General features: G+C 39.5%; 1 protein-coding gene across 2 annotated transcripts; it reads left to right on the plus strand.

Moving 5' to 3' along the window:
• Positions 1-4,256: 4,256 nt before the first annotated feature.
• LOC125394322 (radial spoke head protein 4 homolog A-like) lies at positions 4,257-24,993 on the plus strand. Of its 2 annotated transcripts, XM_085690141.2 has the most exons (7): positions 4,257-5,059; positions 8,634-8,868; positions 11,730-12,470; positions 14,778-14,925; positions 17,274-17,391; positions 19,632-19,761; positions 24,096-24,993. In XM_085690141.2, exons 1-7 carry the CDS (start codon positions 4,395-4,397, stop codon positions 24,126-24,128), a joined length of 2,070 nt encoding a protein of 689 aa, XP_085546267.2. In that variant the 5' UTR covers positions 4,257-4,394; the 3' UTR covers positions 24,129-24,993. The 2 variants fall into 2 exon arrangements, with proteins under 2 accessions (XP_085546267.2, XP_048281048.2); XM_048425091.3 differs by lacking the exon at positions 24,096-24,993 and having other exon boundaries at positions 4,258-5,059; positions 19,632-22,867.
• The last annotated feature ends 131 nt before the right edge of the window (positions 24,994-25,124 follow it).

The following is a 25,124-nucleotide window of genomic DNA, read 5'->3' on the forward strand; positions in this document are numbered from 1 at the left end:
TGAAGACACTGGAACCAAAGGGAAAACATGGACATTGTAGGGGATAAATAATCCTTGGTACTGAAGGTCTTTGGAAGGATCCCCAAAGGATCTTGTTATTCTATTGTGAGAAACATTTTATTTTCCCACCTGAAGAGTAAAAAGTCAGAGTGAAATATTATATCGAGTACACTAAGCTGTACACTTATGAAAAGTATTACTGAAATGGTTTTTTTCAACCGTCTTCACATTATGTTTTTCTCCCTTGGTTTACTAAGCACAAGGAGTGAAAACATAACTTGTGAGTTAGAAACCAGGACGTCTTCCCCCAATAGGCAGTCAAGCTAAACGTTCACACACCAACTAAATCTAATAAATTCAATTATCACAGAATTAGGATATTTACTAGAGCTGGCTTAACAATGTAACAAAAATAAAGCCCAAACCATACTCTCTGTCAAAGTCATCATAATTTTTGAGATTTAAAATTTTGTTCAATGACACAAAAGTGACAGCTACTCAGAAGCCGCTGTTGTGTAGTGGGGGCATACGGTAGACAGACATTGCGGAAACTGCTGCGCGTGCCTCTACGGGCAACCGTCAGATCTTCTCAGATGCCCCTGCACTCTGCGTGGCAGCCAGGTAAAGTCATCCACTCTAGCGATGATGATCCACTTGTACCAATGTAGTTCTTGGATCCTCAGGAACTAAGTAAGCATTGGAGTCCCTCCTGCACTGACCCAGAACACTGCAACCTTTGGAAGGGAACTGAGCTGCAAGTTCACATTGCGATGCTAGGTGCAAAGTAAACATTAGAAGCTCGTCAGTGCTGACTCAGAAAACTGTAACCTTCAGGAGGAACCTGAGCTGCTGACTAGCTCTGAGTTAAAGAGCTCCCGGTGTCATGAGAGCTCTCTTCTTAAACAACAACCCTGCTAAGATTCATTACAAGACCATCATCTGTGCCACCTTGCAGTTTTTGATTGGCACTACTCTCATTGTGACGGGCTGCCTTCTGCTGACGGGCTACATCAGCCACATGGGGACCAGCCGGATCATTGCCATCCTGATTGTGGGCTTCTTGGTGTTTGTGCCAGGGTGTTACCATCTGATCATCATCTGTAGATTCTGCAGATGCTGCCAGAGCTACTCTTACAGTGACCTTCCAGACTGAGGACTAGCCCACAACAGTAGGGAAGGGGTTTACAGGTGGGACCGAACAAACCTGCAAGGCACTGGCGGGAGGAAAACTGCACCTGGAATTAAAAGCTTTATAAATGATAAATAAAATTATGAGCACAGTTTACAAGTTCATCCCAAAGGTAGCTTGAACTTACAGCTAGGCAAAGGTTAAACTATGTCTGTTTTAATCCTCTGAATCTCCCAAAAACACCTGTTAAATTTCTACATGGATATTTATAGTCAGAGAAGAGCATGAAATCCTGAATCTATGTGGTAGTGTGGGGACACAACCATCCTATGCAGAACTGAACATACATTAAATACTCCTGGGTGACAGTTTTACTATGTGGCCACTGGAAAAGGCTGATACCAATTTTGTTATAATAATTGATTTTTAGATTTACAATCCTTCACTTATCTCTTACTTTATAGTCTAGGTATGATTTAGTAAAACCAAATATCATTTGAGAAAAAACACTATTGCTTTGTTGTGCAGGGGCCCTTTTGCTTTTAGAACCAAACTTACTTAAATTCAAGGTGCAAGCTTTCTTAGCCATATAGCCTTGGAAAGATTACCTTAAAATAGTGAGAATTTGGAAGCAAAATTCCTACTGTTTGAGATCCTAGTAAGCAAAGTATTTTAGATCAGTGGCATGAGACAGGAATAATTAAAGAAAACTTAATTTTTCTCTGGAAAATAAGCTTTCTTCCTCCTTCTCCCCTTGCCACCTATGGCAGGTAAGAGAGCCAGCCTGGGGGTCAAAAGAGTGGGAGAGCTGGCCTTGTCCCTCACTGGCTGCAGCACACAGGAGAATGGGCCTTATACCTCACCTAGGCAAAAGAGTAAAGCTAGCCCTGGTGGTGTGGTTGCAGGTGAGCTGGCCCTGCTCCTTTTTATCTGCTGCATTGGGTGAGGTAGCCAGGGCAGCGAAGTAGTGCTCATCTTGGTAGTGACAATGAGGGAAAGTTGGCAGACTGACAAACCCAGCTACCATCCAGGCCCAGAATTTGGGCTATGCCTTGGTCCATCCCAACATCCACCTAAACTGTGAACTGTTGGAGCATGTGATGAGACCAGACCTGCATGTCTGAGCTACTGGATCTCTATGACACAAGGCAATAATGTGATATCCAGGAGCAGACTCAGTGAGGGCACAGTATCCAGGGCATAGCAGAAGCCAGAGTCCTCAAAATAGACCAATGAGCATTGCAATGAACACTTAAAGATGTATGAACTAAAAAGTATACTGTGTGACTCACTGTTTCACATACAGCTTCCACACCAAGACATATTTGTTTTTGTTTAGTGTTTTTCTTTTTGCTTTCATTTTATGTTGGGGTGGCAGTTGCAAGGGCAGAAGGGAGATGAATGGGATTGGGATACATGATGTGAAATCCACAAAGAATCAATAAAGTTTTTTAATAGGCTTCTTTTGAAGAACATAGATCAAATTAACTATAAATTACCAACAAGTTGTTGCCATTCACTTCACTCTGATAGCGGAGCATCATCCCTGATGAGAAAGGGACTCTCCATACAAAGTTGCAGTCTCAGCATGAAGTATGACACTGGGGTGATGCTTATTTGTATTAGTCTCCCTTTTGAGGCTGCTGTACAAATAGGGCAGATACAGGATTAATGGAGCCTGCGGCAGATTATTTTTGAAGAGTCTTCTGATAAGAAAATGCAAAATTATAAATATGAAATTTATGAAAAAGTGTACCAAGGGTTGGGCTTGATTCATTAATCTCAGACTAAATCTAACTTTGGTACAGAGGATAAACAATCAACAGGAGGGGACTGTGTGGACATGTCTGCCATAGAGCTGCTTGGCACTGGATAAAAGGGGACAGTAGTGAAATCAAAGTAGGATCCTCCCAACTATCAAAGTAAGAGCCTTCATAACCAGCTCAGAATAAGTAAAATGGGTCACTGACCAAGCTAAGGGAGGTCCAGGGTCCTAAAAGAATTCATCAACAATCCATGAAGAACTAACAGCAGATGTCCTGTATTTAATGGGTTCATCCAGGCATGTGGATTCCTTCTGGGTGATTCCTCCAGGGAAGAGAAGATCAATCTTGACATCCCACATTGTGGCGTCATAATCGTTGATGCAAAAACCACATCTATCATCTTAAAGGGTACAAGAGATAGTTTATTGTGGAGCCATTTTGAGTGACTGTGACGAAGGGACACAGATTTAGGTTTCCCTAAATTCTATGCTGCAACGTGGAAGGAGTTTCGTGAAGTTTTTATCATTTCATAAACAAAAAAATCATAAATCAAGGCAAGTTTAAAACACTTTGATGGGTACATCAGAGAGGGAGATACGACAATGCGTGTGGAACTATTCTGTTCTTCTATCTATCCCATGACATTTGGCAGAAGTTAGTGGTCTGCTAAGCTAATAGATTTCATAAAGGCTTTTAGCTGTTGTCACAAGATGTTAGTTGTGTCACAGTGGGGCAAGAAATGACTGCTCCGAACTTGACCCACTATAAGATAATTAGCTTCTGAACCTTCAGCATTCCAATCTCTCCACAGTACAGAATTCTAATCCACCACTTGATCTCTGCAGACACTGATTCGCAGCTAGATGCAGCTTCCTTTCAGAAGTTGGCTTTCACAGTAGGTTGGCTCGGTGAGATGCATAATGCACCGTGAGTCTGCATTTTGGGCTCTCCTGGTGCCTGAAACAGTATCTATTCCCATGCCATTGTCAGCTAACCTACAAGATTCTCTTAGTGCACTCAACATCCCACCAGTGTCTCTCAAAACGTGGGAGATACATAGAGAATGATCGGCTTTCCACTAGTTCAGACCTCATTCTTCATATCATGACTGGATCAAGCAGTCACACCCTTAAAGTTTTCCAGCACCAGATCACAGTTCCTCCCAGTCTGTGCTTTAGGCTGAAGACTTGCTCCTCTTGGGTTTCTGAAACAAAACCGAAAAGGTCGGTTCGGATTGGCTGAGCTAGGAAGAATGACAGACACTTCACCAAATCACAAAACTAGAGTTTTCGTCTTAGTTCCCGCCCTAGAATCGCAGCAACAGTGCTGCTTGATTTGTTTTATCGAAGCAAAGGCCAACCTGGGGTTGCTATGGAAACAGGACGCTGCAACCTGCGCAGCCTGTAGGACCGCTCACTTGGAGAATTTAGCAAAGCTCTGTATTGTTTCCTTCCATAACTTCATTCTCCTTTCAGCCAGATTTTTTTTTCTTGACTCCTATGGAAAACTCCACTTTAAAGCAAGAAGAAGAAAACCAAGAGCCTGAGGAAGCAGAGAAGCCATGGGAAGGAGCGGCAGCAGTTTCTCCCCAGGATCCTGGTCCCCTGTCACCTGAGTACCTGGAAAAGGAGCAAAGGTCAGACACTGAAATCCAAGGCACAATGAGCCCCTCTTGGGGCCGCCAGTCTAGAGCCAGCCTGTCTCTGGGAGACCTCATGGGACCAGAAGTGCCATCCTCCCCTCCTCTGCTTCCACTGGAGTCTAACTCCAGTCCTCCCCCCACTATATCGACCCAGGACCCTGTGGCTTCATCACAGGCGGAGAAGATCCCCGGTGGGATTCCTGGCATTGCAACACCACCTCTTTCTGATCCTTGGGAACCATATTCTGCTTCTTACTACACAAGCCAAGCAGAGGAAACCGCCTCTCCACCCTCTCAGCCATCCCCGTTTGACTTGTGTAGGCCAGGGGATGCCAGCCATAAGAAGCCCAAGCCCAAAGGGCTGAGATTCGACCTTTTACAGGAAGAAGACTCAAACAGTAACTGTGATCCAGACCAACCTGAGTTTGAGGCTAATGAAGCAGCTCCCAGTATGCTTGAGGTGGCCGTTCAAAATGCAAAGGCATACCTACTGAGCACCAGCAGCAAGTCTGGTTTAAATCTGTAAGTATCACTGGGAGTGGGGGAGGGACAGTTTGACAAAGCAGGGCAGGGGCAGAGGGCGGGAGTGTCTCTGAAAATGTGTTGGAAACAAAAAAAAAAGTAGAATTGGAAAAAATTCCATTTGGAAAAATAGAAGGTATTGTGTATGATAGAATAGGCCTTTAATCTCAGGACCTGGGAGGGGAGGTAGAGGCAGGAAGATATTTGTTATAGGTCTGCCTGGTCTACACAGCAAAGTACTGGTCAGCTAAGGCAACACAGTGGAACCCTATCTCAAAAACTATCAAACAGAGGAGAGGAAAAACAAAGAAAGTGAATTGGTGAGGTAACTGTATCAAGCACTCAAATCCAGGCCCCTGTTAATGATTCTTTTAGGTCTTTGAAGACCCTAGGCACCATTCAGATAGTTTCTGTTTGTTTTGGGCCTCATTATTGTTTGGTTTGTTTGCTCTTGACCTGGAAGGAGTTACAAAGTCATGAAATCTAAGCACCTACCCAGGGTGCCTGTAAAATATAACTGCCTATGATGACAGTGTGCTCTCATTCCAGGACTTGCATAGGTTGACTGTATGTTCAGTCCCAGGCCAGTGCTGGGGTGACCACCCGTCCTGGTTTTCTTAGGAGTGTCCTTCAATGTAAGCACTAAAAGACATCCTATATTCTACAGGAGACCAGAAAACCTGGTTACTTAAAAAAAAAAATTCCAGTTTTTCTTTTAAACATGGGGTAGTCAACTGCCAAGTGTGTTCTTACATTTCACTATGGCTTTGAGGTGAGAACTCACACCAGTGTAGGTTTCTAGACATTTTTGCTTCCAGAATTACATAATCATAGGTGAATCTTGTGACTACAATCGATGTTAGAAAACATCAAATGGGGGCTGAAGAGATGGTCAGTGCTTAAGGATACTGGTTGATGTTGGAGAAGACCCAGGATCAATTCGTAGTTCACAACACAGGTTAAAAGAAATGGGTTAAATTGAGAGGTAAGCATTAGCCAGTAGGAAGCTAGAACTAATGGGCCAAGCAGTGATTTAATTAATATAGTTTTGTATGATTATTTTGGGTCTGAAGATCTGAGAACATACAAGTGGCCTCTTAAAACACACAACTGTCTGTAACTCCAATTTCAGGGCTGCTGAAGCCCCTTTCTGAGCACCCTGCCATCAGGCACACACTGGCTGCACAGTCCTATGTGCAGCCAAAACACCCATACATGTTTAAAAATGTTAATAAATTTTTAGAAAAAGAAACAGTCAAATCAAGTCATTCTTTTTGTTTTGTTTTGCTTTGTTTTTCGAGACAGGGTTTCTCTGTGTAGCTTCGGTGACTGTCCTGGAACTAGCTGTTGTAGACTAGGCTAGCCTCAAACTCACAGAGATCGGATTGCCTCAGCCTTCCAAGTGCTGAGATTAAAGACATGCACCACCACCACCTGGCTAAGCCATTCTCTTTTATTATAAAGGACCTGACTCAGAAACTCATGGAGAACTTAATTTGCTTGATTCTCAGTTTGGTTTCATTCCTCATTACTCTTCTCTAGTCACAAGAAATAGTAAGTTTCCATGATGCATCTGCTGAGAAGGCTCTTTCCCTCAATCGTTGCCTAGATAGTTTCTGACCCTTCAGAATTCAGCTGCCATGGAACTCTCTTGCAGTAATGTATTCTTTTATTTCATTGTACTTTGTGATATTTATAATTTTACAAATGTTTTTGAACTTATGTTTTGATGCCTGGCCCTCCCACTTATGTTTTGATTGGAGGGATCATCATCCTCCAAAATATGAGTAAATAGCAGCAAGAACTAGAGGCTACATCTTCCAAATACAATGTGGGTGCATGTGAGTACTGGAAACACTACTCAAGTCCTCTCAAAGAACAGTAAATACTCTTAACCACTACATAACTCCTGGTCATAAAAAAAAATTATTTATGTATCTATATGTGGGTGTATGCTTATGAAAATGTGGGTGCTTTGGAGGTCATGATATTGGATCCCATGGAGCTGGTGTTTAGTTTCCACATTTCTTTTCAGCTGATAGTGTTTTCTAACAAAACAGAAGGCAGTTCAGTAGATCTTGATGATATTGGAAACAAAGTCTCAGTAGACAAAGGCTAAAGACTTTGTCACTGTTTCATCATTAATTCACCCATCCATCGATGTATCCATCCATCCACTCATCTTTCCATGCATTCATCTACTCATCCATCCATCCATTCATCTACCCATCCAACCATCCATCCACACATCCATCCATACATCCACTCATTCTAACTCTGTAAATCAGTATTGTGCCAGGAGAGAAGTGTAGAGTAGTGTGTAAATCCCATTCCTCACCTTTAAATCTGATGCATAAAAACTATAGAGTAAGAATTGTGAGGGTAAATGAGTTTTGCTAATTTAATTGTGAAACAGAGTATATAAAAATGTCATAATTACCACTCCAGGAGAAGGCACACATATAAGAATATTTGGGCAGCATGAATTGGCCTTGATGGAGGGGAAAAAAAGGACAGAAGTTAGAGTGTGTGGATCTGGGAAGCATTGGGAGGGAGAGGGAAATATGATCAAAACACATGTAAAATTCTCTAAGAACTAACAAGAATAGTTTAGAACAAGAGAAAGAAGCAAAGAATTTGGTGATTTGTCTTTACCTGAACCTAGGCAAATAACACTATGAAATGCTTTCTTTGGGAGTCTAAAAACATGGAAGCAAAATGTTACTTTAAAAACTTTGATGTAGGAGGTGGAGAGAGGGCTCTGCAGCTAAGAGGACTAGTTGCTCTTGCAAGAGACCAGGATTTGGTAGCCAGCACCCACATGCTAGTTCACCACCATCCTTTAATTCTGATTCTAGAAAATCCAATAGTTTCTGACCTTCTCAGGAACCAGAATGCAAATGATACACATGCATACATGTAAGCAAAACACTCACATGTATTAAATAAAATAAACCTAAAAAAAGAGATGTAGGTGCTGGAGAAATAGCTTAGCAGTGGTGAGCATGTACTGCTCTTGCAGAGGACTAGAGTTTGGTTTCCAGCACCAATATTAGGCAGCTCACAAAGCACCTACAACTCAGAATCCAGGAGATCTGGCATGGGCACCTGCTTTCATATGCACATACTCACATGCGGAGACATAATTGGAAATCCTTTAAAATATATAAGCACACAACTCTTAAAAATTAACAGTATTTGATATCAGATTGTATTTGGTGAGGGCAAGGATGAGGACCAGGAAATAATTAAGGTAAGAGTAAAAAATATTCATCACAGTTAGTATATGTTAGGAGATTTCAGTTTCAGAAAGGAAATGTGAAAATAGCTGATGTGTATTATATATCTTGCTGTTATGCTTTCCTCTACTAACTTAAATATCCACACCATATTAGAGGATTTACTATAGAAAATTCTAGAGTAGGTTCTATCTGGAGTGGTAGAAATTAGCTTCTCTTCAAAAATCTCTTAAGATTTCAAAGTTTTAACTTTCTTAAAACCCAACTGAATTTGCATGAAAAATTTTTAAATGTTCATGATGTATATGTTATCTGGAATTTTCTCTGTCTGGTAGATATGATCATCTTTCTAATGTGTTGACCATGATATTAGATGAGCGCCCTGCAGATGCTGTTGATATCATTGAAAATATAAGCAAAGATGTGAAAATGGCAAATTTTAATAAAAAGTTAGATACACTCCACAATGAAAATGAGATGCTTCCAGCATATGAAATAGCAGAGAAGCAAAAGGCTCTGTTTCTCCAGGGACCATTGGAAGGAGCTGATCCAGAACTGGAAGAGGAAATTGTAAGTGATCACCAACTATCTCAACAATATTAATGAACACTGGAATCTCAGGGTTGAGTGGGGCTTGCCTCATCAATACACCATCTTATAGCTCTGTAAATAACTGTAAGTGATTGCCAAATTTCTCAGTGCTACTAGTGAACACTGGAATCTCAGGAATGAACAAGGTTGCTGGTCTACTAAGTGAGCTCCAGACCAGCAATGAATTTATAGTGAGATGTTTTCTCACAAGAGAAGGTGAGAAGCCTCAGAGAGGGCTACTCTTCCAGAGGACCTGGGTTTGGTTCCAAGCACCACATGAAGGCGCACAACCATAAGTCCATTCCAAGGGGATATAACACATACATATGGTGCACAAACATACATGCTAGCAAAACACCAATCCACATTAAAATTAAGGCTAAATAGATTTTAAGGTAAGTACACACACACACACACACACACACACACACACACACACACACACACATATATATATATATATATATTGAGTGTTTGGTAGGCGATGTCATCTAGGCTTGAAGAGGTTCACTCCATGATATTTGCACGACCTACCTGCTGAATGAAATCTCTTCAAATGTGCCACCATCAAGTGATGCATGACTATAAAAGCTTTATATCAAGTTGCATATTTTCCTTTAAATTAGGTTCAAAACATAAAAGTACTTCTATTATCACTTCCAATATGTGATCGTTTTTAGGGTAAGATCCATTTGTCTGGGTATTTACCATAGTTTAACAATGGTTCAAAGTACAAGCAGTTAGAAATAAAATTCTTTATAAAATCAAAAGTCAAATTGGTGAAAATATTTGGAGAAAGAATTGGTAATAGAAGGCAAAAAATATATAGTTTGAAGTAAAATATGGTGACTCACAAAAATTTCAACTTCAAATACTTCAAAATAGTATTCTATATCTTTTTCCATAAATGCTTGTATAATTAAAAAATTTATATATAACTTCTGAGCTTTCATGTTCTAGTAACAATAATCTATTTAAAATAAACTACTTTCAAAATAGAATCCTCAGGGAAAAGCAAAGGAGGCAAGGGCTTGGCTGCGCCTACAGTGCTTTGGTGTAAGAACCTTTGGGAAGAAACTCAGCCTGATGCAAAGAATCAGAGAGTCCTTGGATGGCAGGGACCTGTGATAAGAGCAAGGAGCTAATGCCAGGCTGCTTTGCACAATGGCATTGGAGTATGTGTCAAATGCAATAATGAGAACTGTAGAAGCATTCAGTATGTGGGGATCAAGCAGATGGCAGACATTCTCAGGGATACCTTATAAAGAACTGTCAGTATTCAATACAGGAGCAGGGCCCCCAGCTGTCTTAAGCAACTTCACTAGATCTGGACCTACACCCAGATATAGGAGGTGAGTGAGAAGACACAAAGCTGTTTTGGGTCTGAAGCCAGACCACCATTGACACAGCATCTTCCTAATAAAAGTTCAGGCCAGCAGTCCTGGAATATCAGAGCTGAGTTATGGGATGAAGAGTACAACTTCCCAACAGGGGCCAAAAAGAGGGTAAAGGCTTCTACACTGGCATGCCTAAAGACTTACCTGAGTTCAGCCCTGGAGCCTACATGCTTAAGGACAGAACCAACTCCAGAAAGTTTTCTTTGACTTCCACTGTTGTGTTCCTGACCCCATGATATTGTAGCTAAGCGACCAGGACCAAGAGCAAGTCGTACTCTACATGCCAGCGAAAGAATTTTACAATCTATGCCACAGTTGAGGATTTTAAAAGGCATTTTATTAGTCAAGCCAAGTAGCTTTTAATTCCAGAACTCAGAGGCAAAGGCAGACAGATCTTTGTGAGTAAAAGACCAGTCTGGACAACAGAGTGAGTTCCAGGACAGCCAGGGTTACATACACATTATGACCTGTCTCAACCAAAACCAGACAAACAAACAACCTCCCCCAAAGTCTTTATATTTTTCTTGACACCACAATGGGAAACTATAAACACTAGCAAGTCATTTGTGAGAATGATGAGTGCTCACAACTGCTCTGTCCCGTGAGTCGAGACTGTTTGGGAAGCATCCCACATTAGCTAAAATTCTTTCGCATTTCCCTTTGGTCTTCTAAGTATAAATATTCTAGTGTCCATTTAGCACCCTGTATTCATTTCCTTGTATTTCTTTTATGGAATTATGTTTATCTTCACTACTTCAAATGTTACTATTTACTATATATACTATCAAGTACTTATATTTGTGTTTTAAAGTGTAGCTCATGCCAAGCACTTCAAAAATATTTACCTTTTTAATATTTTCCATTATTTTCCATATTTTCATATATAAAATGTTAATTTATTTACACAACATACATTTAAAACCATGAATTTAATACATACTTCAGTGATAACATAAATGAATATAAATATGTGTCTGTTAGACTATATCTTATTTTATCATTATTAACTTATTTTATATGAAAAATAATGTTGAATTTTTTTCAAATATAGCCTCACTAGATAGTTTGGCTGGACTGAAATTGGCTATGTATGCTAGTTGGCCGCAAACTGAAAACTGTCTACCTGCCTTTACCTCTCTAGTGCTAGGAATAATGATGTGAACCATCGTGCCTGACTTGAATGTTTATGATGTACAATCATTAAGTTCTTTATAAGAGTCACATAAAACAAAGTAACTATAATCATATCGATGAGTATAGCCCAAAACTGGTCTAAGAAGCCTTATGTGTGGGGGAAGAACAGAAGTTTAGGGACTCACACATTTTGTTTCGTATCTTCAAAGAAAGAGGAGTGGAGAAAGTAGAGATAGTGTCAAGACATAGAAAAGAGGCAAACATTCCTCTTATCAATAAAATTTTAACCATGGATATTTGTTTTCCTAGGCAGAAAGCTCTCTGCCCAATGTGATGGAGTCAGCTTACTATTTTGAACAAGCTGGAGTTGGTTTGGGGACAGATGAGACTTATCGGGTGTTTCTTGCTCTCAAACAACTTACTGAAACACAGCCAATCCAAAGATGCCGCTTCTGGGGCAAGATCTTGGGTCTGGAAATGAATTATATCATTGCTGAAGTAGAATTACGTGATGGAGAAGATGAAGAGGAAGTGGAAGAGGAAGGGGTAGCTGAAGAGAGAGATGATGTAGAAAGTGAAGCCGGTGAAGGCGAGGAGGATGAATTACCGAAGTCCTTGTATAAGGCCCCACAGGCGATACCTAAGGAAGAAAACAGAACAGGCACAAACAAGTACATCTATTTTGTTTGCAATGAGCCTGGAAGGCCATGGGTGAAGTTACCGTCAGTTACGCCTGCACAAATTGTTACCGCAAGAAAAATCAGGAAATTTTTCACTGGACGACTAGATGCGGCCATCATCAGCTACCCACCCTTCCCAGGAAATGAAAGCAATTACTTAAGAGCACAAATTGCTCGCATTTCAGCAGGGACCCATGTCAGCCCTCTAGGATTCTATCAGTTTGGTGAAGAGGAAGGAGAAGAAGAAGAGGAGGCAGAGGGTGGTCGAGACAGCTATGAAGAAAACCCTGATTTTGAAGGCATCCAAGTGATTGACCTGGTCGAATCTCTATCCAATTGGGTTCATCATGTGCAGTACATTCTTCCTCAGGTAGGAGTGTATTCGGGTAATATGTAGATTTAGATTGGCATGTGTTCTGAAATGATCTGCTATATTTTAAGAACTGATGTGCATTCATTTTATCAACAGTTCTTTTATTCTACATGAATCTTTCATATCAAAACCACTAAATGATTACTACAGACATCAAAACCAGTTTTGTACAGTGGTTATATAGGGGCTCTGTGTCAGGAGCACTGCATATAATCAATTACGTATTTAAATACGTAGAATTTGATCCTCACCACAACCCCATGAAAGGTTGCAGGATTCCTTTTGTACAATGAGGGGTTGAGGCAAACAGGGTGGGAGAGATGGTAAAGCAACCTCAGCTGATTAGTTATAGAGTGAGGTGTGAGACAAAGCTCCCAGAGCCCATCCCGTGACACACCTACTGCACTGTTCCATCACAGGTAGAAATTCATCTCTTCCATACAGATAATAGGTTCTTCTGAGGACTCTAGATAAAGATCATTATCTGAGCAATTAGGAACCCAGGCTTATAACATTTCAAATTTTGTTATTAATAATAATTAGCGTGGAAGGAAATATAAGAAAAGCTAATGAGTGCTATGAACTTACATTATATACTTGTATGTAAACATTACAATGAAAAATTCTTTTGTTCAGTTACTCACAAGTTAAAATTATGCTAATAAAAATAATTATTAAAAAGTACTATCACCAGGTGATGGTAGTACACACCTGTAATCCCAGCACTCAGGACGCAGAGGCAGATGGTTCTGTGAGTTCACAGCCAGCCTGGTCTACAGAGTGAGTACCAGGACAGTCAGGACTATAGAGAAACCCTTTCACAAAAAACAAACAAATAAAAAAACAAACAAAAAGTACAGTGAAGGCCAGATATGTATAAACCATGTCACCAGGAATCTTATGGCAATGTCTTACAACATTTTATATTTAAGGAATATTCTGCAAATAAGGAAGTACAGGAACTGGACATAAGAGAGCTTGCTGCTCTTCTAGAAGACCCAGGTTTTGTTTCCAGTATCCTTGCCAGAAAGCAAACAATGGGCTGCAACTCCAGGTCTAGGATATCTGATATCTTCTTCTGACCTCCATGGACACCTGTACACAGGTGCCGCATGTGCACGCACACACACACACACACACAAAAACACACATTTTCAAAAAGAGGGAATTGTAATGATGGATTTTTATTTTTTGAGACAGGGTCTAATTATGTATTCCTGACTAGCCTGGGACTTGTTTTGTAGAACAGGCTAGCCTTGAACTCTCAGAGCTATGCCTGCCTCTGCCTCCTGAATGCTAGAATTAAATGTGTGTGACACCATGCCTGGCTCTAATGGCTGAATTTTAAAATGTTAAGTAATCTTAAAATCTTTCTGATGATTTCTAATCTAAAATAACATATCAATACAATCAATTAGAACACTTCCAAAGAAGTGAAAAAATTGTGCTTTTTAAAGTCACCATTTATTTTATTTATATAAAGTGTAGAAAACTAGTTAAATGTATTACTATCATTTCTGTAAAGATTCTGACCATTTTAAAGATTGCATAGACTTTAAAGTCCTGTAACTCCAAGAAATATAAAATTATTGAAATAACTAATACAGGTTTGCTGTTTTTCCTGAAGTAACCCAGATGGAAACAACACTTGGTAAAAACATACAGAAAGAAGCTCACTGTGGAGGCCTGTGTCAGCAAGTCTAGCACTGGGAAAACTGAAGTAGGAGTGTAGTGGTATATTATCTGTGTTTTGATAAATAAATCTTGCCGGAAGACCAGAGGCAAAGCTAAAGCCACTGGAGGTCAGGCAATGGTGAAACACCCTTATAATCCCAGGATTTGGGAGACAGAGTCAGATGGATCTCTGTGAAGTCAAGGCCACCCTGAGCTACACAAGATCAATGCAAAAGCAAATATGGGTGGTGGTGGCTCTCACCTTCAATCCCAATCCTAGGGAGTCATATGCCCTTAATCCCAGCACTAGATGGAATATAAAATGGGAGGATAGAGAGGCTTAGTCTGTGGTCTCCAAGCCTTGGTAGAGAGAAGCCTTCTCTAGTGGTTTGGCTGCTTTCCTTTATGGTTTCTGAGTTGAACCCCAATATCTGTCTCTGGCTTTTTATTATTTGTGCTGTATATGATGATCATAGAAAGTGACCCTGCGTCAGAATAGTTGGTAAAGTTTCCTACACAGAGAAGTCTTGTCTTGATAAGTACCAACCATATATTCTGAATATATTAAGAATATTCTGACACTATTAAGGTTCTCATTAATCTATTAAATGTTGCAACATTTATCTCCAGGGTCGCTGTACTTGGTTCAATCCTATACAAAAGAATGAGGAAGAGGAAGAAGAAGAAGATGAAGAAAAAGAAGACAAAGGAGAAGAACCTGACTATATAGAACAGGAAGTGGGACCTCCTCTCTTGACACCAATCTCTGAAGATTTAGGTAACTTTACACACTATTAATGAAAACTCATAAGTTATATATTACACACATGTGGTAAACATGCAACTGTTGGAAATCCTAAAGTGAGGCAGAGAGATAGGTCTCATCCCTTGTCCCTTCCTGGGTTCTGTAGGGTGGGAGTAAAGAAGCCTTTTGACTATACTAATGCTTTGAGAGCAGCTGAAGGACTGGAGCAGAGAGGAAACATGGATGGGCTGTAACCAACAGGAAAGGTTGACATCACTCTTGTCTTGCCTTCTGTATACCACAAGCACATGGCACAGCTACAGTACAACGTCATGCATGGTCTCTAACAGACTTCTAATCTGTATTTGTCTCTCAATTGTTTCTTCCTATTCTGTTTTGCTTGCAACTCTTACTAGGTTTTTCCGTAGTAATGAATTGTCTTTCCTTTGGTGATAAAACTATTCCCCCGGGCTTCACAAACTTCTCCTTTAGTAAAGCCTCCATTGCAAAAATGTTTGTGCATATTTACATGTTTGTTAAATATTTATACATAAGCTATGTATATGTGTGTGTGCGTTCACGCACTCTCTCTCTATACATACATATATATATATATATATATATATATATATATATATATATACATCCATACAATTCCATTGGCCTAGGACGGTCATAAAATACTCTCTTGAGACGGGTAGTGGTGGCTCATGCCTTTAATCTCAGCATTTGGGAGGCAGAAGCATATGGATCTCATGGAGTTCCAGGCCAGCCTGGTCTACAAAGCTACTTCCAGGATAGCCAGGACTGTTACACAGAGAAAACCTATCTTGAAAAACAAAAGGAAAAACAAAAGAAAGAGAAAGAAAAAAGATGAACAAAGGAAAAAAAGAATAAAGAAAGAAAGAAAAAACCTCTGTTGATTTTACATCAAGCTGCTGTTTTATCTTTTTATATTTTAAAACTTTTTGTTTCATTTTACATATTAGGCCCAGTTTCCCTTCCCTCTACCCATCCCATCCCCCATCCACTCCTCAGAAGAGGTAAGGCCTCCCTTGGGGAGTCAACGAAGTCTGATACACCAAGCCCCTACCTCCTGTATAAGGCATCCCATCATAGGGAATGGGCTACAAAAAGCCAGTTCACGTACCCAGGATGAGTCCTGGTCTCCCTGCCAGGGGTCCTCTCAACAGATCAAGCCAGATAACTATCGCATTCAGAGGGCTTATTCCGGGTACATGCAGATTCCTTGTCAGTACTGAGTCCCTGAGCTCCCACTAGCTGAGGTCAGTTGTCTCTGTGGTTTTCCCAAGTGTGGTTTTGACTGGCCCTTGTCCATTTGATTCCTTCTCCTTCTCTTCAACCAAACTACAACCCAGTGTTTGGTGTAGATCACTGTATTTGCTTCCATCACATACTATATATAGGTTTTATGATGACAATTAAGGTAGTCATTAATCTGATTAAAGGGCAAGGCCCTTTCAGACACCCTCTCCTCTATGACTAGGGGTCTTAGATGGGGTCATCCTTGTTTAGAAAGAAACACCATAATGACTCCCTCTACCAAGATATGTCTTTCATTGCTCTCCCACTCTGTCCCTCCACCAACTCAGTCCTCTTAATCCCTCAAGTTCCCATCTCCCATCCTTTTCCTTCTACCCATTCCCAGTTTGCCCAGGAGATCTTAACTATTTCCCTTTCTGGTGCCCTCCATGTGTGTCCGTCTTAGGGTCCTCATTTTTACATAGTTTCCTGGGTTTGTGGATTGTAGCCAGTTTATCCTTTGTTTCATGCCTGATATCCACTTATGAGTGAGTGCATATTGTTTTTGTCTTTCTGTGTCTGGGTTACCTCACTCAGGACGATTTTTTTCTAGTTCCATTCTTTTGCCTACAAATCTCAAGATGTCTTTTTTTTTTTTACAGCTGAGTAACATTGTATAAATGTTCATCAGAATGGCTAAGATCAAAAACACTGATGACAGCTTATGCTGCAGAGGTTGTAGAGTAAGGGGAACACTCCTCCACTCTGGCGGGAGTGCAAACTAGCACAGCCACTTTGGAAATCAGTATGGCGTTTTCTCAGAAAATTGGGGATAAACCTACCTCAAGACCAGCAATACCATTCTTGAACATACACTCAAAGGATACTGAATCACACCACAAAGGCATTTGCTCAGCTATGTTCACAGTAGCATTGTTTGTAATAGCCAGACATGGAAACAATCTAGATGACCATCTACCAAAAAATGGATAAAAAAATGTTTTAACTTTTTATAGCAAATGTTGATGACTTTTTCATATTTATAAAAATTACTTCACTTATCAGTTGAGTCTGGTTCTGCGTTAAGTTAAGCTTATATCTTTCTCATTGGTTTCCAGATATTCAGAATATCCCCTCTTGGACAACCCGGCTGTCCTCAAATCTCATTCCACAGTATGCTATTGCTGTCCTTAGATCCAATCTTTGGCCTGGAGCATATGCCTTTTCCAATGGCAAGTAAGTATCTGGCCACTTACAAAGCCATATGTAACCAAACTCGACAGCTTATATTTTGGTGAGTGCAAAACCAAAGTCAGCCTCACCAGGACATAAAGCTGGGAAAGGATTCATCTACCCGCAGCAGGTAACCAGAATATTGAAATCAATTTTAATGCACCTTTCTGGCCAAAGGAGGGAAGGATGATGGTTTTGTCCAGGGAGCCCATACATTTACCCAAGGCAGAGACAGTCCTGTGTGTAGTGCACTGAGCGTAAGCTGTGCATTCCCAAGCATATTCATTCAAAGTCACAATTCAGGAAGGAAAGATTACAGGCATATTTTGAGATATGTTTAGCTGAAATTCATAAATAACACATCTTGGGATTTGAATCCCAGACATTAATGACTCTGGGTGTTCTCAGCTTGCATGGTAAACTTTAGATAGGAATAAAAAAACACACTGAAAGTACATTCATATAAGTATTTGACTTTGAAAACCTTGCTTATTGTGACAATTGTAATTGTTTCAGCTCTGGAAGTTATGTTATCACAGATGTCTTAACTCCTCTCTCATGTTAGACATATAATGTGTGATTTATTAAAATGACTTCTGTAATATACTAAAGACGGAGTTCAGAGCTAGAAAATTCAGGGTTGTACTTTATCATCTTAATAATCCCATTTGTCTACAATGGACTGGTTTTATATTTACTCACTCAGTAATTTAGTGGAGAGTTTATCCCTCGCTGAGAAAAACACAGTTTCATTTGTCTTGTTTATGTTTCTTTCTTAGTTAGTATCAGAAAGCACAACTGAACAGGTTAAAACCAAGCTGCTTTGGCTAGACTAGCCATTAATGCCCCATGTTCAGGTGTTAGTTGGCAAACACTATGTGTGTATGTATCTGATCCATTGTTTCTAAGAAAGAAAATTGAGTTGGATGCATGGGGGATTGAAAGGAGTTGGAGAAAAGGAAAGAATATGATGAAATATATTATATGAAAAAATTTAGAAACCACAGTTAAGTCAAAAGTGAAAGCCAGTGGCTACAGGGACTTTGACTAAGCTCCAGTGAGTACATGGGCAACATAAATTGAACATATGGGGTTTTTTCTTTCCTTTTTGGAAGGTCACAAGTGTTAGGGGGCAGACTTGGAAGGACTGGAAAGTAAGTGTGATTGGAGTGCATAATGTGAAATTCCAAAATAATCAATAGAAATATTACATTGGAAAAAATAAGTAAAACCAAGCTTTTAATTATTTACTATGATAATACGAGAAAGAAAATTTTGACTTTTCCCCCCACATTATTCTCTCCCAAGGAGCAAATGGATTTGCAGAATTGTGTATGTCACTGATATGTGGTCATCTCTTTGAGAAGGAACCCCATGAAAATGATTGAGGAAGTTTAATGGAGGTATAGGTGGGATCATGTGAAGGGGTAGGCCTTTCAGCCAGACACAGAACACTGAGAACGGAGGCTCTTGATTTAGGGATGCATGACCAGTCTTGGGGGCAGATGAAGGCTCTTGATTTAGGGATGCATTACCAGCCTTTGGGGCAGAATTCTTGACTGAAACTCGCTCTAGCAAAGGCGGGGTTCTGTTGACTGGTTGTGCATCAAGTCCTAAGTGAGGTGAGGCCTACAAGAAAAAGCACCTTCAATTTCCTATGACCAGGACTGAAAAAATAACACATCAGTTTTTAGCTATGCCTCTTACTCTTCACCCAGCCAAGGCTAGCAACTATTGAACTTGGTAAAAAAAAATCTTTGTTAAAAAAAAAAAATTAAATAATTGAATAACTGAAGAAGGCCCTTTCTTGAGGAAGGTCTAGATACAGGGTGCATTTTTGACAAGATCTGGCTGGTTTATTTTAAATTTAATTTTATGCACATTGGTGAATATGTAAGATCCCCTGGAACTGCAATCAAAGCCAGTTGTAAGCTGCCATGCTTGGAATTGAACTCAGGTCCTCTGAAAGAACAGCCAATGCTCATAACCTCTGATCCATCTCTCCAGACCTCTGGCTGTTTTCCATAATCAATTTAGCAGTTTAGTAAAAAAATAATTTCCAGTAGTTGATGAATTACTGGGGACTATTTAACTCTGGCAATTTAAATGCCTTGCTGTTTTTTTTAAAGAACAAACAAACAAAAAATAAAAACAATGGTTCCAAGATATAGTAGCAAGACCTCATTAGTATAAAGGGTCAACCTTTCTAAAGAGACATGACTTTATTGTCTTTTCACTCACAGGAAGTTTGAAAACATCTACATTGGCTGGGGTCATAAGTATAGTGTGGAGAATTACACACCCCCAGTTCTGCCACCAGTCTACCAAGAATACCCCAGTGGACCAGAAATTACAGAAATGGACGATCCCAGTGTGAGTGAGGAACAGGCTTCCAGGGTCACACAAGAGGCCACTGTACTTTCAGCTGAGGAGAATGAAGAAACTGACGATGAAGACGATGACAATGATGACTAACATGAAATTAGCCCAGTCTGATGTGGCACTGAAACACACACAAATCTTTTATGGGGGGCTCATTTTATACACATACATGCATTTTGAAAATACATATATGTGTTGTTGGAAATGATGGTACAAAATATCATTCCTTTAAAGTTATCAAGTGGGGGGTGGGGGTGGAGGTAGAGAGGTGGCTCAGTGGTTAATCAATATTTTGCTTTTGCTAAGGACAGTTCCAAATACCTAAGTCAGGTGGCTCAAGGTCTAGCCCCAATATCCTTCCTGCCCTCCACAGCAACTGTATGTGTGCATGAGTCATGTGTGCTAACACACATATAGTTAATCTTTAAAAAATGTTTTAAAAACTAGGTATGCTGAAACATACTTTTAATCCCAGTACTTGGGAGGCAGAGGCAGTAGGATCTCTTTGAAACCAAGGCCACCCTGGTTAACTTAGCGATTTCCAGGGCAGTTAGGGCTACATAGGGAGACCATTTCTTGAAAATAACAAAGCTTGGAAAATATATCAAATTTGAGACTGCATATAAAGAACTGCTGTATAGGAAGCTGCCCAGTAGATTTTCCAGCTCATATGAGCACATCACTGTTTTAATAGCTACAACTTAGGTGATTAACATTTAAGTCATCCTGATTGGGAAAGATCTCTCTAAAAGTGTTTCACTATGTATCTCTGGTTGTCTTGCTACTCACGCTGTAGACCAGGATGACCTCAAACTCACAGAAATCTGTCTGCCTCTGCCTCCAAAGCACTGGGATTAAATTGTGTACCACAATGCTCAAATTTAATTTAAATACAGCAAGTATTGAAACTTATAATTCACAATGCTTCTTGTAAATGCCTAGATTTTGAGTGTCAAGGCATATGGAATTTAAAACATTGATAACCAGGGACGGGAGAGGTGGCATGGTAGTTAAGAGCACTTATACTTGTTGTTGTTGCAGAGGACCTGGGTTCAGTTCCCAGAAATCAAACTGGGCAGCTAAACAACTACCTGTTAACTCCAGTTCTGTCAGGTTTGATACCTCTTCTAGCTTCCAAAGGCTACACACAAGTGCACACACACCAACAAATAAAAATAAATCTTTATGAAATTATGACAATTGTGCTACTTTTAGAAAGCAGCCAGCAATTTACACTTTTACACCTCCCTTGTCATAGAGTGGGAGATTGATGATCACTGGTCGATACTTTTGAGTAACACTGTGTTAAATCAGAAGGTGTCTACTCAATACTTGAGCAGATCTAAAGTACTTATGAGTCATTGTATAGACTACTATGGTGGAATCGTCACATGGCTGTGGCTTAACAGATAAAGATCCATTTGGCATCTGTCTTTGGAGGGCCTACATGGCATCTACTTGACTCCACCTTCATTCTCCCAGCATTCAGTTTAGTTTTCCCCACATAGCTCTATTCTACCTTACAACAGACCCAAAAGCTTTTCTTTATACATTAACTAATAAAAACAACACATATACAGAAGGACTTCTGACATCATCTCCCCTTTTCAGTCTAAATAAAAAGGAAGGTTTTAACTTTAACAAAGTAAAATTACATATAACAAAAGATATATCAAGCAAGAATTACAGTTACAATGTTTATATATACTTCATCCTTTATATAAAACTATATAAGGAAACTATATAGTTTCCTTTATATAAAACTATTTAAGGAAAACTATAACTATCTATTATCCAACTTAATGGGATCTGATATCTTCACTAATGTACATAAAATTAAATTTAAAATAAACCAGACAGATCTTGTCAAAAATGCACCCTGCATCTAGACCTTCCTCAAGAAAGAGTCTTCTTCAGTTATTCAATTATTTACTTTTTTATACAGAGATTTTCTACAACATCAAAGACTACAAAAGGATATAATATTACCTAAGAAAACATGAAGTGTGTGTTATAAGCAACTTCCAAAATGTTAGAATTCATGAAGACATCTCACTGCCTGGACAGTCACCCAAAGTTCTTTTGTAACATTGCAGGCACCCATTTTCAGTCTATTGGTCCATAGTATCTGGCAGACTTTTTCATGAAGCAGGAAATTTCAAAGATAGTTCCACCTATATTGACAGTTTGTCAGTCACTTTTTTTGTGTGTTCTGCAGAATGTCTAGCAGACTCTTTCATGAAGCAAGAACCCCAAAGGATCGTCTCACCTTTATACAAGTTCAGCAATCATTTTTTTCTGTAGGTCCTGCAGGTCTAGCTCATATAGCATAGTACCAAGCAGTCCAGGTAAGAGCAGTTTCTTACCCAAATGGCTATTCAATGCCATAAGGAGCCTCTTTGGTGCCCATCATCCTCTTGAAGTAGCTTGGTGCTGCCAGCAACAGATGTGTCTCACTATTGTAAAAAGTCCTAAGTTTTTAAAACATTTAAATGCCATATTCTGTTAGTCTTTGAAAGATTTGAATAATACCTATCTAACTGAAATATACTCTATATGTCTAGAAAACCACACTAACATGACTACAAGCTTGACTATTACAGATGACTATCTATTAACCTATACTTTTAATTATATATTACATCTTTAAATGAACTACATAAACACAGTACTTTAATCAAGAGCAGAAAGACATATACCCAGTATGACAAAATTGACCTTAAATTTGTATCAATAAACCAAGATCCATACCAATGCAAAGTATTCATATCTATATCCCATCCCACTTTTGTGGGACAAATGTCTATATGTGTCAATTATATTTTAAATAAATGATGATTGGCCAGTAGCTCAGCAGGAAGTATAGGTGGGACAAACAGATAAGAAATAGAAGCGGGTCAATGAGAACAGAATTCTGGGAAGAGGAAACTCCATTCTCTCAGCAGCCGTGACCCAGTCACAGAAGAAGCAAGATGTGACTGCCTTGCTAAAAAAGGTACCAAGTCACATGGCTAACATAGACAAGAATAATGGGCTATTATAAGTTATAAAATTTAATAAGAAGCCTGAGCTAATGAACCAATCATTTTATAATTAATGTAGACCTCTATGTGATTTCTTTGGGACTTCACGACTGTGGAAACTGGGCAGAACAGAAACAAATGGCGCCCAACGTGGGGCTGGGTGAAACAGAAACTCAGTCAACAAATGGTGCCCAACATGTGGACTGCATCCACATAAAACCTGGGAGAGTATGGGAAGTAATTCTAGACAAAAAGAATAAAGCATGGCTTCTCGGTAGCAGCAATTCCTTGGGTCTGCTCTGCTTGCTAGAGGCAAGCAAGCACTCTCATTTAAGAGAGGCTTCCTGGCTCAGCTTTAGCTGCAAAACTTTGCAGCTCTTTTAAGAGGTCCTGCCACAAAACACTTAAACAGAGTTGATGAAAAGCTGACCGCATGTATTTTGGTTTTCAGCCATAGCAGGAAAAAAGCCATGCTGTTTTAAAATGCCAGCTTTCTGGACTGTCCTGACAGTGCAAACTCTGACTCTTTCAGGCAGAAGGTTCAGCTACAGAGCATTTGAGTGTGAGTTCTCTGTTGCAGCTTGCTTATTGGCAAGGACCTTGAAACATCATAGAGTTGTGGCAATAAACATGGCTCCAGCCGGTAGCTCAGCCATGAAGCTGGAATCTCAGAGCTAAGGAAGGGGCTGGATCTAGCCATCAAGGCCATGGCTTTAATCCTCTCCATACTGCTTAGCAAATTAAAGACTTATGTGGTCAGAAAAAGAGATGTATACAGTAAAGAGAGTGTCAAAGAAGAAGAAAACCTCTAAATGTTTTACAATGTGTTAAAAATATATGCAGGCTTGGGAGTAAAAAGAAAAAGGTTAAAGTCCTTTTAAAAAAAGAGAGAGTAGTTGGGTGTGGTGGCACACACCTTTAATCCCAATGCTTGGGAGGCAGAGGCAGACAGACCTCTGTGAGTTCAAAGACAGCCTCGTCTACAGAGGGAATTTCAGGACAGCCAAAGATACACAGAAAACCTGCCTCAAAAAGCAAAAAATGAAAAAATAAAGACAAATAGAGGTTAAAAAAAAGGCAAGCAAAGATGAAAAAATACACAGAGAGTCTGGATACTGTATGTTATTATATACTTTTTGAATTGTTTAAATGTTGAGGAAGGAACAGTAGCTGCTAAATGATATTTGCTTATAAATGCTGATAAATTAATTCAAGATAGGTATTTGAAAAATACCTTGACTTCAAAATTGAAGTCAAAAGGTATGTTACTTTGGAAAAGAGAATTTCCTTTTGTTTCCACAGGAAATAAGAAGCTGTGGATTCATTCTGAGTTAAGAAAAATCGGGTTTGAAAAAGGAAGACCACCTGAAAAATCTCTAACAGAAACAGATGGCCCACATGTCTGAGTTCTACATCCAGAACAGATTCAAGACTGCTGTTCGAGATGATCAAGACTCACAGGATACTCTAGTCAGGACTTGATAATAATTCTAAATTTTCTCTAGGTTCCCATAAGATTATCAGTGCCCCAAAGATCAGAACGTAGCTTGGAATACTATGCCCACATTCCCAAAAAATGGACTATGGATATTTTCTTTTGTTTAGAATGTTGGTTACAAGTTGTTATGGCTAATGGTCAGAAAAAAAAAGCTAAAAAAAAAAGGATATTAGATTCAGAGTTCTTGTTTGTTTGTTTTTTTTTAAAAGAGGGGGAAGTGGTATGGAACAAACGTCTATATTCTGTCAATAATATTTTAAATAAATGATGATTGGCCAGTAGCTCAGCAGGAAGTATAAGTGGGACAAACAGACAAGAAGTAGAGGCAGGTCAATGAGAACAGAATTTTGGGAAGAGAAAACCCCATTCTCTCAGCAGCTGTGACCCAGTCACAGAAAAAGCAAGATGTGACTGCCTCGCTAAAAAAAAGTACAAGCCACGTGGTTAACATAAACAAGAATAATGAGCTAATGTAAGTTATAAAAGTTAATGTGACTGCCTCGCTAAAAAAGGTACCGAGCCACGTGGCTAACACAAACAAGAATGAGCTAATATAAGTTATAAAAGTTAATAAGAAGTCTGAGCTAATAGGCTAATCAGTTTATAACTAATGTATACCTTTGTGTGATTTCTTTGGGACTTAACAACTGTGGAAACTGGACAGGACAGAAACTCCAACAATAAACTTTAAATGTAAACAAACATTTATAAACAATATTTGGGAATTGAGGTGTACGTATCAACAATGTTTCCTAAATTTTTTGGGCAAAGTATTTGGTAATACTTTCAGGGCAAACTTTCAAGGCAAACTTTCAGGTGATCCTGGTCATATT

This window comes from Myodes glareolus, chromosome 1 (genome assembly GCF_982192425.1).
Source record: "Myodes glareolus chromosome 1, mMyoGla1.1, whole genome shotgun sequence".
NCBI classification, from domain to species: Eukaryota; Metazoa; Chordata; class Mammalia; order Rodentia; family Cricetidae; genus Myodes; species Myodes glareolus.